General features: G+C 41.0%; 2 protein-coding genes across 20 annotated transcripts in view; one reads left to right on the top strand and one right to left on the bottom strand.

Annotated features, from left to right (window-relative positions):
- The window catches only part of LOC126853682 (CUGBP Elav-like family member 4), a 567269-nt gene that overhangs the window by 50008 nt on the left and 498924 nt on the right, over positions 1 to 18337 (bottom strand). For 16 of the 19 annotated variants that reach the window (XM_050599676.1, XM_050599664.1, XM_050599666.1 and 13 more), the window contains one exon: positions 9715 to 9840. In XM_050599676.1, the coding sequence (XP_050455633.1) occupies positions 9715 to 9840 (126 nt within the window). Of the gene's footprint in view, positions 1 to 9714; positions 9841 to 12652; positions 12725 to 18337 lie in introns of all 19 variants that reach the window. The other 3 variants (XM_050599672.1, XM_050599674.1, XM_050599673.1) reach the window with 1 other exon arrangement.
- The window catches only part of LOC126853621 (protein unc-80 homolog), a 129354-nt gene that overhangs the window by 96016 nt on the left and 15001 nt on the right, over positions 1 to 18337 (top strand). The gene's annotated exons all lie outside the window — the stretch shown is intronic.

Raw genomic sequence — 18337 nt, 5'->3', positions numbered from 1 at the left:
GCGCATCGGCCGCAATAGGGGGTACTCAAGGGTGCTTTGGCGCGCGCGGAAAGTGAGCGGGAGAGAGATAGGAACGAGGAAGACGACGGTGTAAACGTGACGGTCGACAGAGGCTGCGAGAGAGAGAAAGAGAGAGAGAGAGCGAGGCGTTCTGTAAAATTCCTCGTTACGATTACGATGTGATCGTTATATATATATATGCCATCCGCTGACGGTCACGTTTCCGCGATACGCTAAGGATACGAGATTATTAAATTTCTAGTGCCACGTGTGTCGCTTTATGAATCTCCATCCTTCTTCCTTCCTTTCCTCTCCCTTTTGCGCATAAAAGAGCCTCTTGTAAAAATCTTGAAAAAGGATTCCTGCAACAACCGCGATTACGATTGCTTAACAATATCGCGTAAAAGTGCGAGATGCGTGTGGGATCGTTAAGAAAGAAACTTTTCTATAATCATATATTGTATGATATCAGCAAAATAGAAAATTGTTAGGAATGTTTTTAATAAATCGCTCTGACAAGCAAATACATGAATTAAATGGTTGATATTTAAGTAAATTGTTAAATAAATCTTTGAATTTATTGATATATAACATTTCTGAGTATTAATCAATCACAATTGATCTTCATTAAAAAATAATTAAAATGTTTTGTATATATATAGATGTTTCAAAATTACCGCAGTGCCTGCTAATGGCAGATCATTTTTGATGATTTTTTCTCATTGAAAATGTCGAGGCAGATCATAATTTTTTTCCAATTTTTATCATCATATATCTTTATAATTAAGCCTTAAATTAAAATTCTCTTTCTGTATTAAAGAGTAAACTCTATCTGAAATTAATTAAAGAATATAGTTTTAACTCTCTACAAAATTTAATTTGCAAAAACCTCGTCTTTTTAAATCGCTTATAAGTAATTATTGATACCTCGGCATTTTCATTGAGAAAAAATCATCTTCAAATGATCTCAAGAATCTGCCATTAGCAGGTAGTGCGGTAATTCTGGGATATCCTGAATCCTCGTACATATCGTCAGTGAGAAAACTTATTTTATTTTTTATTTACCCGGCAAAAGGTGTTAAAGTAAGAATGATTGTAAATCGAAAGAATCGTACAATACATAAAATGTTCGGGTGATAGAGTATAAGCTACGATATTGCTGTGTCGCTGCATCGTCGAAAAGACTGCGACGCAGTTATGTACAAACGAGAAGTTGTCACAAATCGCGCGGTGGGTAAGATCGGATAAAAGAAGCGAAAAATATAAAATGGTAGAATCGCGTGCGACTATTGTTTCCTTCTAAAATTTTTGCTTCGTACAACAAACTATTGCGTTTGCTGTGACAGCGCATGACAATAACTATAATAGCAGCAGCAGCAGCAGCAGCATTACGGCAACGCCGATTGTAATTACATGTCGTACAAGAGGCGCGTTATCGATATTGTGATAAATGCAAACAGCATCGATAAACGTCATTCGTGCAGAGATTCGTTTTACAAAACTCGCGATCACGATATACAAGCACGGCCATGTTTGACGCTACGTCGATGATTACGATGCAGCACGAGGGCGATGAGGTCAGTAATGGATTATTAAATTCCCAATGTTGTTTTATGACATGTGGTCTTGTAATATACTACGGTCTGTAAAGCCGCGAAAATGTCCTTTTCTCCTTAATGGCTTCCCAGACTCTCGTCCAGTACGGCAGTTATTATTATTGATAATATTATTATACCGATTTTGAGAGAGATTTAACGTTAAGACCGTCTTTATCTCTCTGTCATTACAATTATGTCACAATATGTTTTCACTATATCGTATTTGATTTACGATGCGCAAATATAATTGTTATGGATCGAGTATGTAATTGTCGATTAAATTTCTATATGTTAATATTATTATCTTATGAATTTACAACGCAACGAATTATTATATTTTATTCGTTCATTTGCACATTTTACGCAAATCAATAATGAAGAATCATCGTTATCGAGCAGATTTGTAGAAATCTTAGAAATATTCGACTCAAATTCAGTTTCGTTGGATAACTTCTACGATTGAGATACAACAACCTAAATTTGATAAAAATCCCATAAACATGCAGCTATAACTTGTGCAAAGATTATTTCGCAAAATTTCTGCTCAATATATTATAATCGCGAATCTATATTATAAGCGCATGACGTTTTGTAATCATCGGATGAGCATCGATGTGGGCCATTATAAATCGAAAGATTCGTGATAAATAATCGATTGCGATCGGTTTTTGGAAAGTGATTTCGAAACGTGAAATCGCGCACGAGGGGATCAGACACTGGGAATGAGAGGGAAGGAGGATATGCTGCTTTAGAGCGGCCTGTTAAGCCGCTCACTACCGGTTATTCGATAACACAACGACGAGTTGCTGTTGCTGCTGGAGGGACGAAGCGTCGAATCGGGATGGGTAATGCACGAATGCGAAGGTTTATGGGCAATATGGTGTATTTACGGTTGACGGGCAAAAGCCGTCGTATGGAGGCTAACAGAAGGGGACCAAGGTATCCTCTCTCGCGCCTTTCCTCCCCCTGTCATTTCTACGAGCCACGTCGAGTGAAAAGCTCGCGGATATTGACGAAGAAGGCTCCCACTATCGTGTAATACCGCTGGATATTGACGCGATGTCGGAGCGAGGAAGGAGCTGTGCGAGGCGACCGCGAGGATGTTACGATGTCCAGCGTAAGCTTCCTGTGGCTTTCCGTGGGAAGCAGTAATCGCATTAATATAAAGACGATAAATCTCGATGAGCACAATGGCGCCTGATGCTATTTCAAGCGACATCAACAAAGACACGTTGCTTCCTCTGCCATTGTTTACAATCTCCCGATAGAATGTGTCATATCAGAGCGATCGCGCGACAAGAAAACAAACGAGATTAGCTCGAAAATCATATAATTCGTGTAACCAGGCCTTGGATACCTCTTTAATTATTATGTAAATATAATTTTATCTTGAATAATATATTTCTATTCATATCGAAGAAAAATCGTTCACTGCTTGAATTTTTAATAATATGCAAGACATATTTAGAGTTAAATAAATATCGCAACATTTATTCACTACTTCTAAGTATATTTAATTTATTAGATTTATAAAAAAAATTTAAATTTTTTCATTTGTTTAAAATTTATTCAATTAATAATTAAATTTTATATCATTCTAAAAACTTTGTCCATATTAATGATATAAAATTAATTCTAATTCCGGATAAAATTAATTCTATTGATGTAATAGCGGAGAGAATCCTACAAGAAGATATCCTACAGTGTTGCGCATATATTTTTCGAAGAATCCGTTTAATCTTGCTCTTGTTGGATTTGACAAAGCGGAGTTGCAACCGAAGGGAGCGGTTCGGCTGACGTGGCTCGGATCTTTATCGCGCTGCGCACGCCTCGCGTGACCAGGGGGTGCGAGATCTAGTTTGACGATCCCTCAATGAAAAGTCCGTGATATAACGCGCGACTTAAATAAATCTATCAGTCACGCGAGTCGTTATTTATATCATCGCTCCCGCCATTCCCGATTCACTCCCGGCAATGTTCGTGCGCGAGGTTTTGGCGCACTGCCGAGGTCAGAGTCAAATGTCGAAACTCCCAATGTATTAAATATATCATACAGTCGGCGTGCGGATTTACTTCTTCTCAGACGGTGATGATTGATGGTGACGCTGTTTATCGAACATGCACATTCAGTAAATCAAAATAATTCTCCAAAAATGCTATCTATAATGTCGATATTGCGGTTGTAAATGTCCTCTTTTCACGTTTTATTTCTAAAATGAGATGTTGAAAAATTGAGCGAAAACAATTGCTTCCTGGTTGTATACATATATATATATATATATAATGATAAAAAGATATTTTGAAAGCCAAATGTATTAAAAAAATGCAAAAATACATGTTTTGATGATCGATAAAATAATAAATAAGTTTTAAAACTCTATGCTATTTTTGCATTTGAAATATGATATCAATATTTAATATAAAAATGACAAAGGTAAAATAATGTATAAGATGGATGTATTTATCAAAGTAATGAACAGTGATATATCTTTTTAAAGAACCGCAAGTTATAACTTTCATAACATGACTTATTTGTCCGTCAATCGCTTCGACATCTTACGTTGGCCCAAGTTTTCGAACGTTGAAAGAGGAAGACTGATCGTGGCCGATGTTTCAAGCGGGACGCGGCACTAAATCATAACGATGCCGCGAAATCACCGAAAATCCAGACGAAGCGGTAGGGGCTTGGATGCAGACACGCGAGTCCGGACGGTAAATCACGGGCAGCCTCCTCGTCGAGTGGCTGTCGGAGAGTCCTGGTGCCAGCTCGTCGTACGGAGCATTTATTAATCGCTCAGCTCCTAAATCCCGTGGCGCAGCTGGGCTCGAAATGTTTGTACGTATTGCAAAGTAAAGCGCGAGAGGGGATGCCGGGTCCTCCGGGAGAGGATTAGGTCGGACATATTGAGAGCTTCCACCCGAGAGCACTCTCCTTCACACAGGGTATAGCGGTGGTGGTGATGGTGTGGCGCTAGGAAGTGGCGGCGATGCTTACACAAAGAAGCAGGTGGTTCTATCGTTATAAATATCGGTCATCTCGATATCGAGCCTCAAATAGGCAGCGTGTATAATTTGCCATTTTACCATTTTGATTCTTCTTTTACGCGCGAAATTTAATATTCGCCCTCTGTTGACAGCTCGTCTCATTGAAAATACGATAAATGCACCACGTTTGTATTTTACAATTTGCCTCACGATAAGTGGAATCATTAATGGATTTACCCCGCTTGATAACTCCACAGTAGTAGAGGATAATGAGAACGGACAAGTTTACAGCTTCGCGATAATGAGAGCGTATTCCAGTAATAATAGTATTTTTCCCGACATAATCCGCGACAATGTATAATATGCCGTGGCTGTAATAATGGAGATGCGCGCTTTCCGCGTGTGCGTGTCGAAGATAAAGGACGCAAATTGTCGGCGCGCGTATTAAGGTACGATACATACCGAGCGCGGACGCGCCGCCGGTGCAAGTGACAGCCGAACGATTAATCGTCGATAACCATCGCTCGTTTAATGCCCCATCATAAAATGCTAGGCTGAGGAAATTATTGATTCGTCATATTTCCCGTCAGCAATATTGTTAACGCGGCCATTGCAATCTCTTTACGTCGCGCAGTCAAAAACGAAGCTCCATCGAAAATGATCGGAAATGATTTCGCGCGAGTACGCGAGTCGGTGCCGCGTGTTGCACATAACCGGCGAATTGAAATGACAATTTAAAGGGTGCTGACTATGACGATTAAACGCACTGACGCAACGTGCCGAGAAAACAATCAAAGCAACTTGTGTTGCTTGTAAATTCGTCTATATTAAATGAAGTATACTTTCCTAGTTATTTATGTTTAATGTAACGCAAGCATTAACGTATGCTTTATTGCAAGAACAAGAATATTGACATCAAAATTTTGACAATCTATTGATTTTAGAACTTTTATCTGTCTTTGCACGTTTTCTCGAAACTCATTTATTCGTTTGCAGAACTTGTAATCGAATATGCTTGTTGTGGCCGCATCAAAAGCTTCAAGTTTGCAATAATGTGACAGATGTTATATTAATATGCACTTTGGTGTTAAAACCAAGTAAATTAGCATCCGTCGCGCGCATCCCTTAAGGTAAGATCTTGAAGCGCACGATATAATGTTTCTGGTAATTGCATTGTTCGCGCAGTAACTCGCAAACTCATGATCTATTGTACTTCTCTTCTCTTTCTCTCTCTCTCTCTCTCTCACTCTCTTTGCCTGAGGGGGTTAAATGTTACATAATGCTATCCGATAGTTAGCGCGGCCGGGGCTGTTAGTAGTACCAAATGCCGCGTTTCGCGAGTGCCAGCGACAAAAGAGGATCGGGAATACCGGAGCGCAATGTTATATTACGACTTAATGCACGGAATTGTTTCTCCGGCTTGAATAATCGTACCGCGCTCACGGCACCCGGTTGCGCAATCGTGGCGCATACAGACAAGATACATCGTGGCTCGGTCGCTACTTCGTAAAAGAGGGTTGCCTCCGCGTTAACTCTCGTCGGAGCGTACCACTCCCACGCCTATGCGATACATAAAAGAGCCCCGAATAATACTTCGTTCCATTATTCATAAACATTTTATAATCTTCTTAGCGCGCGCGGGCGCGGTGAATTATTGCCGTATTCGCGCAATTGAAATAATGCGCGGACTCGTGGTCCGCGTTGAGGGGTTGCCCCAACTTGGGATCGCGCACCCAGCGAACAAGGAGGGGGAGGGGGGAGGTTGGCGGGGGCGGGCGCAACACTGACAAGGGACGGGAGAGAACCCAGGGAAGAAGTGACGCGGTTCGGAACGGAGGGTTGCGCGGCAACGAGAATAGAACGAGTTCGTTCGTTGAAGTGGCGTTGAAATGTTTCGAAGCGAGGGAAAAATAATTGGACGAAGAGCTCCGTCGTCGTTCTCCTCTCTCCCCTGGGAGACGGCGCGGAGGCAGGATGGAAGGTTTAAGAGAAGACTGCGGATGAAAGAAAGAGAGAGAGAGAGAGAGAGACAACGCCGGTACGTCGTTTCGACAATGATGACGACGACCGACATTGCGTCTCTTTGAGAACGATCCGTTTCTTTCTTAAGCTTGTCATTACCGAAAAAATCGTCCGCCACGTTCCGAGATAGGTGGCACCATACGATAAGGGAAGTTAAGTCGTGGGAGTAGCAAGGAGGGAGGGGGAGGATGGCCGAGGGATCGTCGTTGATAACTTTTAGGCGTCGCAACTTATCGGGGGTCGCATTGGACGACAAAACTGACGCATGTTGCGTGCGTCGACAGGATATTCCTGCCGCGTACGCTTACACTCCCGACACATAACTGATCGATCCCTGTGCTTTACTGACGGATGATGCTAGAATAAGAGTTACCGAAACGATATCCTCCCCGCTGTAATTTCGCCGCAGCGGTAGACTCGCAACAGCATGGCGATATTGTATATATATACATATATATATATATATATATATATATATATATATATATATACGGCCGCGCTCTGCGAAGCTCTCCCTGATCTCTCTATTACGGGTCGGATTAGCTAGTTATGAAACTCGACCGAGGCTCGGCGAGCGGTGATGAAGCGTGTTGGGAAAGTTTCTGCCGGGATGAGACCGGGGCCGTGGGATGTGCCGCGGCGGAATAAGCGATCAGGCTCTTCCTGCGGCAGGCACATCCATCCCCGTTGGATAACTTCGTTCTGATATCAACGTCCAAGGACGAATGTCGCGGTGGTCGGGGCTGCGGTGGGATTAGAAGATTCGCGCTCTAAGCGCCAGTGCGGGGATGGAATTGGAACGCTCTCTCGTTCGAAGAAGTGGAAACAACCGCATGTGCGAGTAATCTCGCGATGGTCGTCCTCGATCGACTGTGCTCAACGTCGAAAGGTCAACTTTGCTGAGGCGGAGATTAAGCTCGAGATTGCATTTCCAGACCTCGCGTGCTTCATTTCGTCAAAGATATTGTAATCGTCGGAGCGACATACCTGAGATTCTCGGCGAGTAATCGCGAATGCATTCCACGTGATAAACCGACTACTACTACTAGTTGGAAACTGTCGTGCTACGAGCGCTCGCGTAATTTTAATTAAAGAGCTCGGAAAGCTGGCGCAACATCGTCGTCCTGAGGCTTTCGACAAAGAATCTCGAGCTCTGACGCGACGGTAAAACGGGAAAGGCCGGGCGGGGAGGAGGGGAAGGCTTGGTCTTTGCTAGAAGCAAAGGAACACAGACTTCGCACATTGTAAAGCTCTTCTCTCGCGTACTACTTCCGTTCCTTCTCCCCGGCGTCTCCCTTCTGCCACCCTTGACGCCGTTCCTCCCCCCAGTGCTACCTTCGTCATCGCGAACGAGCAGCGCCTACCTGCCAAAGACGATGAGCGCGCTGCGTTACGTCACCGACTGCGAATCAAAATCTTATTAACTGCTGAAAGTGAGTTTCACTTCAAAGTGGAATTTAATTACATTCGCGCCTGCCTACCCGCGCCCTCCCGTTTCCTTATTTCTCCCTACGGTTCCTTCGGTTTGCCCTATCTTTTCTGCTCTCTCTCTCTCTCTCTCTCTCTCTCACTCTTTCCTCTGCTTTTTCCTTCCCCCTCTTTTCTTCCTTCTCGCTAGTACGTCTTGCTTTTCCATTTTCTCCGATCACTTCCTTCGTAGCTCATTGCTACGTTGCTCCTCATTGCTTGCCGACGCATCGCGGGGTCTTCGCTCTTGAATAAAAATATTTAAATTTCGCCGTCTCGTCCAACGGAAATTATTGCTCTCGCCGCTTCGTCCGACTACACCTCCGTAGCCACTTTTCGTCCGCCATTCTGCCAGTTATCCTCGCTCAAATTACACCCATCCCTTGCCATCCCTATCCACTTAACTTTCCGTGCTGTTTACAGCGCGAGCGGATATTCAAATGCCGTTGCGATTATATCCTTCCGCAGGAGCTTAATCGTGCATCATCGTCGAAGGTTGAGATGAGCGGCGAGCTTCTATTTCATTTTTCCTTCTCGTAATGCGTCAGGTCGGGGCAATTGCTTTATTTCCTTTGAGATGACTGTTCTCCCTCCCTTGTTGCTTCATCTCGTTAATTAATTTCGCAAAGTCCGTTTCGCCTCCACTTCTTTGGAAACGAAAGGTGCCCCGGCGAGTCCCTTTACGCGCTTCATCGTTCGATGAAAATGCTCAAAGATTATGCGAATTATGAGTATCGCGGCTCTCTCAGATACTGGTGTCTCTTTCTATCAGATAACTTTTTTTTTTATTTTCTTGGCCGTCTTAAAATTGACTTTTTTTTTACATTAAAATATTAAGGTACCAATGATTTTTTCGTGCGTGATAAAGATATAAAGGCTTTTAACACTAAAGCTCCTTATTTAATGCAAATTAACTTTAACAAATCAGTAATCTATGCTGTTACGCGATTTAAAGTTAAACATTAAAAAGTTATTCAAAGATACAATAAGAATTTTTCAAAATTCGCTTCTACTCGTTAACAAAAAGTTGAAATAATAGTAGCGTCGAAATTAAGATTTTGCGTTATATTCGCGGGTTGATTTTTCGTGGATTAAAGCTACACGAAAATCAAGTTGAAAATGTAATGCTCGGCGAAGACGTAAAACGATGCAATAAAAAGGGACGCGAATATCCCGCCCTGCGGCTAAAAATTGCACAGATGCCCGTATTTTTATGGACAATGCGCCTATGCTTTTATCCCACGACATAAAAATATACGTGCACCACGTTACGGTACACTTAGCTCTAGAGAGGAAATGGTTTTCGTTCTTAATCCCTTAGAGATTCCGAGGCATGTTATTTTTAAATTCTTTTATCGACGATCTTTTAACTTTTTATGATATAACGAATCGTCAGTCGCAATATTTATGTTCATCACACATTTTTACTAATTTTTTTGAAATATCGACGAATATGAGATTGAAACAAAAAAGATGACGTTTAAGAACAAATTATATATTTTGGTATTATTTATTTCAAAGAAGATTGATCAAAGATTATCTGTCATTATTTATTTGTTACGTCCATATATACATACATGATTATTATCATGCAATAGTAATTAAATGTATAAATGTAAAAAATTCGAAATTAATCACTCACCTCTGCTGCTTCCGTCGGGTCCACGAAGAATGGTACACTCCTCTATTGTGCCGAAGGCAGTGAATAACTGTCGGACATCGTCTTCAGTTTGTTGCTTGCTTAGCATACCAACGAACAGCTTTCTGTCTGCAGTTCGATGACGGCGCGTTGTGAAATAGAGGGAACAGAGAAAAAAAAAGAAAGAACAGTGTTAGTTAGTTCTGTGTGCAGGCTAAGCGTTTATAGGCGTTAAAGAGAAGATCTTGCGGCTAACACCGAGAACGACAAAATTACACGGTTACACCAGCATCCACCATCCTAAAGGGAAGGAGGTTGGGGTATATATGTATATGTATATATATATATATATATATATATATATATATCTTTATATGTACATATATATGTATATATGGACATATGTATGTGTATATAAAAACGTAACATATCTGTATGTGCACGCATATGATATTTTTGATGCGCACAGTTACACCCGTCATTACGTCAATGTATACATCTAAACAGCACGGGGAGCCGCGCATGTGTATATGCGTGTGGATGATGCATGTACGAGTTATAACTATGTTTTCTGTGCGACAAAAGTAACCGAGAACAACAACGGAAACAATTATCATAACCGATAACAATGTAACATACATATGTAACAGCGGAAACGATATTCCAAGGGGAACGGTGATGGAAAAAATCATAACATAACAAAGGGAAAATAATCTAACCAATGTTAATCTAACAATAAGACCTATACCAAAGCCGAAAAAACGAATGAGGATCGCGTGATAAAATCAGATGGGATATTAAGCGATCCAACTCTGGCTGATGTTCCCGACGGTGATCCGCGTCGAATTTAATGTTTTGATTTTCTTCGACAGACACAAATACAATTTTGTTAAATCTCTCTAACCGTTTAAGGGACAAATAATGTAACGTTTTTATTCTCGAAATGGATCACCGTCACACAAAGTTCAACAATAAATGCTTATACTATACTCTCTGCAGCTATTTCTAAGTTTTGTGCGAAAAGTTGAATGAGAAATAATGGGTAAAAAACACGCGAGATTTTTTTTTTTTCAGGTTGAAAATACGATTTAATCGCATAGCTTATGATATTTGGTTTCGACCGAGAATTTTTCGTGGTTGTAATCCCTCAATTTTTCCGTTTTGTTTGTTTTTAAGGTGGATGTAGCGTATTTGCAATTGTTTGATAAAAGATTTTTTCTTTTAAAAATTTTGCTTTTAAAAGCATTTTTAGTGTAGAAGTTATATTTATATTCCTAAAGTGATTACAGTATTCATGTTACAAATTAAATTTTGATAGATTTTTGTTAGCATAAGTTTATTTAGAAATATCTGCATTGGATATGTCTTAGCGTGTATATGTATGTGTATCCCCACGTAATATCGAAAACATGATTATGGCTGTGCGAGATTCACAATTAGTAGGATAATACGGAGAAATGGATCGAAATGAGCTAGGAACGGTTAAAGTATAGCAGAGATCAAAGGGTGATTTATTTGTGTGTAATTGTCAAGAAAAACAGGAATATATATCATAAATTGTCATATATATATATATAGAATCAAATCTAAGTAATACAATAAGATAAATGTAGCTCACATCATAATCAGAAAATATGTACAAAGATGATAAAAACACATCGATAACGAACGAGACAACACATCCAACGAACGAGCCACTATTGTATGATCATACAGCTGTAATATATATATTACATTAAATGTTAATATATATTACATTAAATGTATATATATATATATATATATATATATATATATATATATATGTAACATTTGTACGATCAAGATGGTCGTCGACACGAATATAAATATTAGGTCAGACGGGGGTTTCGGGAGATGTAAGACGATGGGACTTTGGATTTAGAAACGTACAATATTCGGCACTTTAGAGCAAAGGGGTCATTTGCTGATGTACGGTCGGTAGACGCTCTAAGATCGCGATTCTCTTATGTATTTTGCATCATTTGAGAGAGATGCGAATCTGTTAGAATTCCAAGAGCGTCCACCCCACGCACGCCTCGTCTTAACGAGGCTTCTATAGTGTGATGTAACGGCGGTGCGCAATAAACAGAGCAAAAAAACACGAACGACAGGTTTACGGCTACAGGTTTCAGTCACGCACGTGGGTACGCACAACACTGTCTATAATACCTTCTGTATGCGTAAAACGATGCGTATCGTGCCGGGTGAGAAACGGATGAGCAGGGGTAAGGCGAGACTGATATAGAGGAGCCCATTAACGATCATTCCCACGGCACGGATAAACAGTGCACGCGTTCGGAGGAGCGAATCATCACGATTGCACTTTTAACTCGGAGTATCTCGAGAATTTTGCCGGCGAAGAGATTTTTCTCACTTTCCAGATTGTACGAGCCAATCGTTCGAGCCAATTGTTCTAGCCAATTAAAAGATCCACGGATATCTTTCGAATCCTATATCGTGAGCGTATGATCAGTATACAGGAGTCCTAATGAATCGCGCGTATGTGCCGAAATCTTCGAGATAAGGCAACTCGAAATGTTTTGCGAGAGAATTTTGATAAGCACACACCGTGCACTTTGTGCGAATTTAGCCTCCTTCTAAAAAAATGGATATATATCGGTCGCACTAAGTCGGGCTAAGGGATAGTGGTTCTAAGGAAATGCGGGAATTTGGTGGTTCAAACACTAGCGAGCAGCAAAATGGACTTTGCGGCGAGCTGTGCTGGCTGAATCAGGCAGTGATCAGGCGGTGATCGGGAGGAGCGGGTTTTGGTATAATGGACCCGTTTCTTTTTCCTTTTTTATTTCTGTTTTCATCTCTCTTTTCATCGAAGGGGGGAAGTTCTCTTTCTGCCGATTTGCGGAGAAGAAGAATAGAGGTACTGGAAGGAAGCTAGCTATCTCCTGGAAGTCGAAGTTACCTTCAGCGGCCGCCACCGGTGCCTCCTACTTCCAGAAGATGGCACTGGCGCTCCCGTCGTCCATCATGCACTCTGGAATACAGAACAGAAACAAAGAAATGGCATTGGACTCAAAATACACCATTTGTCGTCTATATGAATCCTCGCAAGATTCAGTTCGATCTTAGACTCGCCCAGACTGGGAATCATACCGATGTATGTTTCTTTCGCGTACGTTCGAATGGATCTTCTGAGTGATGAATACGATACAACCTATCAGATTATAAAAAAAGATTTTATGATTACTAAAATAAGAATATTATTTGTAACAGAATCGGATGCTCTTAAATATTTTTCTTGCAAATTGCCAATTTAACTTTAGAATGGATTGTTATTATTTGTTGATATTTTACGTACTAATTTCTATGATTTGATTATACATATAAATCTCTATAGGATGGATATTCTATTTATTGTTAAATACCATGTATGAATATTTTTGAGTTTAATTGAGTTTAATATAATTAGGTATTATAATTATCTAATTTTCATATAATGCTAAATCATGATATAGTATACATAATGTAATACAATGTAATTAGTTTAATAATCGCAATAATACTCGCAGGAATTAAACTATTACGAAATATCAATAACATCAGTAACAAGATTTGAAACTTGAATTATGGCATTTCATATTATAAAATTCAGATTATTTCCATAAACAATTCAATACGTATTTTAACTAATTGAGAAATCTCGCAAATTCCGCAAAATCGATGAAGACGAATCTATTTCATATTTTTTTCGGGTGGTTTCATTCGATCGTCTTTATCGTCGACAAATTAAATAGAGACGACAGCTTTGTAGCGCGTCAGACAAATACGATATTCGAGCGAAAGATATTCAGATGAAATTAATTTTTTCTGCTTACAATTAGATCGCGACTACGTTCCAAGCGACACTCCATTTTCGATCCACCGCATTTCCCGCGTGAATGAGCTTAATGACGCGTTTTGCAAAGAGGGCGAGGAGGTTCTGGAGACGCAAAATTGGCGAGTCGAGTTAAAGGTCGTTGTCGCGGATGCTAGACGCGAGCTCATTCCGAGAGATGCCTCGGCTCGCGCCTTATAGTCGGGCTCCGAGGCACATTTAAGGATTTGTCTCGGGAAATTAGATTCTCGCCTGACTTGCAGCCTCGTTGCAGCCCCGCTTTCCGCAGACTCTTCCTCCCTCTCCCTCTCGCCTGGCAATTCTCGCACCCGCCTAACATTCGCCCTTGGTTCCCTTCGGCGTATCAGCGCCTTACCGCTCTCCTTGTCGGGGGAATATCTTGTCTGTCCTTAGCCCCGGGTACTTTTCGCTGGGAGTTCGCTCCTATTGTCGCGTCAGGATACCATGGGGACCAAGAATTGGACCTTTGTCGCCGGAGCTAAGTGTTAACGCGCCCTTCGTGTCCTCTTTCCTTCAACTTTCCGAGCGGAAGCGAAAGAGGAATTAACTCGGGAAATTATCTTCCCGCCGGATGATGAGAACAAAGCGAACGTTTTGTTGAACACGACGCGACAAAGATGACATTTAAACCGCATTCGCTTTATTTGTGATAACGAGTATATTTTTTTAGATAGCCTTGAATCTATCGAATGAAAATTTTATTGAATTATCGTTAATTCTTGTCGATACGTTGCCCAGTTTGTTTCAATAAACAATAAGTTGATATGTATTTAAAAGAATTTTTAAGATTTTAGAATTTAAAAGTTCTTTAGAAATATATCTGTTGCTACTTTTAGAATAATTTTTCACAATATTAAAATTTCGAGATTAAATTTGCAAAAGAAATAATAAAAAAAATAATTAAATTCTAACTAATCTCTAATATTCTATCTAATAAATTCATCTAATCAATTTTTAAAATTTTATTTTTTGTAAAAACAAAACTCGATATTTTTTTTTAAAGAAATTAAATAGTTTCAGTCTAAATTTATAAGATATCAAAAATAAAAAAAGAGAAAAATCTATAATATTAAAAATTGAAAAGAGAAATTTAGTCACATAATTAGATTTAATCATTGGAGTAACATGATAAACGCGATGATCGACATTAAAAAATAACTTCTCTTCTACGAAATTTCTTTCCAAATAAATATTGCATTAAACAAGATTATTTTACAAGGACGTTTGTAATTTTCACATTTCTCCGTCATATTCCTCCGCGTAATTAAAGTAACTTCGCGAATAATCCGGCACATCGTAAAATGAAACTGCAGTTATAGTACAAATCCAGCGAGCAACTTTGCGCTTGCATCTACGACGACGGCGGTACCGTCATCCATCGTTTCTACTCGGTAAGAAGAAATACAGAGACGGATTCTTATAATCCACGAGGATTTCTCCCGACTAGATTTAAGACGGGACCAATCCACGTCACGTTAACGGAGCCGTACTTGGCAGCAGCAACGCGAGAAGACGGCTCGTGGGCCCTTAAACCCGATATTCCGGGATACGTTTATCTACGACGAAGAAGAGGTAGGTAGAGCAGGGCGAGTGATGGCGGTGGGAGAAAGGTAGCTCGCCGAGGGATCGAAACTTATCTACTTGCTCAACTAGCTCCGGTACAGCGGCACCCATCCTTATCCAGTCGTAGAAACTTCGGTCGCCCCCGAGTCGGCGGGCCAACTTCCTCGCGAGATACGCATTTCTCAAATCTGTTCTCGTCGTTGTAAACTTAATTCCGGCTGCTTCGACACTACTATCGCGCGCCGCGAGGTCTTACCATCGACGTGCGTGAAAAATGTTTCGAGAAGGAGTTTCGGAATCTTCGTACGACTAGCTTCTAGTTGAGTTACTTCTGAGGCGAACGTATCTCCGATGATACACTACCGCGATAACATTCGGAAAGAATAAATAGCACAGCTCTTGTTACGATTGTAAATGTAAAATTGTAGGCCGATATCATAGGAAATGGCACATTTAATAAGCGACATTCGACGCATTAAATTTATAAACGTTAAGATTCAAGATGGAGAGAAATTCGGTATAAAGTATTCTTTGGATTGTTTTTAATGGTTGATCGGATGGATTTATTGCACAAATATCTTACGGTATCTCAAACATAAGTTCCGAGGTTCGCGATACGAGGAAGCGATAGTATGGAACAAGTTATGGACGGCAGCGCCATTTCTGTAGTTTCCGAACATTTTAGCGCGCCGCAAGGTCTCGCAATTAAAGCCTGATTTATCTTTTGTACCACTAATAGGATGTTACTTTGCCGAGCCATCGCCCGCCCGCTAGTAGAAGGAATCTATAAAATGATGTAATTAAACCGCACAAGGACTGCGAAATGCAAGCGTAAAGGCTAGTCATTAACGCAGAAAAAGGCAAACGAGTGCCTTGAAATGAAACAATGAAATCGTTCTTGATGGCTGGAAGTGAGGAGGGCATCGCTGTCTTAAATTGCTATTTTATGCATATTAAATGATGGAGCGCGTGACGCTTTCTTCGCTCCCTCCCTTTCAATAAGAACATATTTCAAGGAAGATAATCGATTTTGCCTGGCTAAGAACACGATAGTTTTCAAATGATAATTTTTTAAAATCGAGATAAAACAATTATTATATGTCCGATCTACTTGTAGCAACTTAATGTGAGCCAGTTGCATTTTTTAATTAAATTAAAATTCTTAGAATCTATTTACGCGAGAAAAAATTTATATACGGATTAAAATAAAACATATCATTCTCCAAGATATTCAATAGTGACATAGATGTAATGATTTCCTGTCTGTGAAATAATTTAATTCCGATAAAAATATTAACGTTGCCGGATAATGGGTGTCGGTCTTGACATTCTAAAGTAGATTACGCAATATCGGACTTGTAATTACGCGACTGAGCATTGGCCGTAATCCCAAGCGTTATCCCAACGAATTACATGATGCCATTAACATCTGTTTCACGCTGAGTAACTCGATGAGGGTCATGTCAACAGTTACGAAGGACCATAAAGATCGCGTCGGGATAGTTGTTAAGGTAGGCTAAAGGGAACAGAGAGAGAGAGAGAGAGAGATGCAAAGATAAAGTGACGGAAACTATCTTGTAGCGACCGTACGTGGCGGAGGATAGATACGACGATGTCGATGAGGATAGAGGCTCGACGATGGTGTTGCCGAAGTTCAGTAACCCCCTGATTGAACTCTGCGAGTACGTGGATACAGCGTCTACATATATATATATATATATATCGTGTGCCGCAGAAGCGGTAGCGGCAGCGCTCCGCTCAGGATCACTCCTGCATCCGCGTCAAGCCGAGGCTTTGTGGGGCCACACGGAGGCAGGAGACCGGAGATTACAATGGCATCTCCTCCAGATTAGCATATGAATTACGATCCCCCTCATCTGTTCCCCTCTGCCACCCCCGTATCTTCTTCCGTGCATCCCGCTCTTCGCATCTCTCTCGATCCCTTCCTTCCCGTTTCTATGTATGTCTCTCGTTCTATCTCCTTCTCTCTCTCTCTCTCTCTCTCTCTTTCTTTATCTCTCGTAGATGTGTGTACCCCATTCTCTCCCTTTATCTCAGAGCGCTCCTTACTACAGAGTCCTGGCCACCTTGGTCGGAACGAAGGACTATCCGAAGGACTTGGGAGTAGTTGCCGGTTCGCCGGGAACGCTGTCCCCGATGCGGCGAGGACTTTGCGAATGGTAACGAAGGGAGCCCCAACGGCTCTTAGCCTTCGGGAATTCCCGGACGAGCTCTACTGCTATTTACATGCATCGGAAGCGACGCCGGCAGCTTCGACGATGGCGGCTCGTAGAACGGATGGAACGATATCGATCGGTTACAACCCACCTCCAAAGATAAATACCATATTTTTAATTAAATCGCGGCACCGATGGTACAAGCTGATATTTGCCGAGGTGCTTTATAGAAATTAACGCATGGGTCGAAACGAGCGAATGAGCGAAGCAACGAGTACGAAATACGGAAAAAGCGTCAGATTTTTGCAAGAGATACAATTTTATAACGTTCGCGCCGCATCGTTTGGAGAGAGAGCGTGTTTTTTCAAATAATAATACCGACGAGAAATGGGATAGATCCGCGGGATTACGACGATACGCGCGCGGTCATACAAGCGAGAGGAAATACGAAGCTGGTGCGTAGGTCGCTCGCGTACGCACGATAACACGGGCGACGACTCATTAAAAACGATAGTCGATCGACAATTTGTCTCTCGATTATCTAAAGTCTCGTCATACATATATGCGGGTCCCGTTATTCTACCATGACGCGAAATTTATGACCCGCGGCTACCGTGGCGATAAGCGAATGTCAACATGACGACCGTGTACCATCATCAGCTATAAAATTTCACGTAATTAATAAAATTGGCTTCCAACAAAAGGGGGCCATAGTGTGTACAGGAAAGATACGATGTGAGCGCGAAGAGTCGTACGCGACAACTCTATAAAGAGAAAGATAAAGAGAGAGAGAGAGAGAGAGAAAAGAAAGAACGAGCCGATGAATATCAGCATGGCTCGATGGGTGGTACATTTTTTATTATCGAAGAGTCTATCGCGCCACCGGCATGAGTATGAATTTTATACGACAGATGTGTTATCGCGAGTCAGTATTACAGCGAATTATCTGTAGTTTATTACAGAGCATACGATTGTATGCGATTGATATTACAACATTGTTATAGACACCGAG

The sequence above is a fragment of the Cataglyphis hispanica genome, chromosome 12 (genome assembly GCF_021464435.1).
Source record: "Cataglyphis hispanica isolate Lineage 1 chromosome 12, ULB_Chis1_1.0, whole genome shotgun sequence".
Classification (NCBI taxonomy): domain Eukaryota; kingdom Metazoa; phylum Arthropoda; class Insecta; order Hymenoptera; family Formicidae; genus Cataglyphis; species Cataglyphis hispanica.
This window is presented reverse-complemented; position numbering and strand designations above follow the sequence as displayed.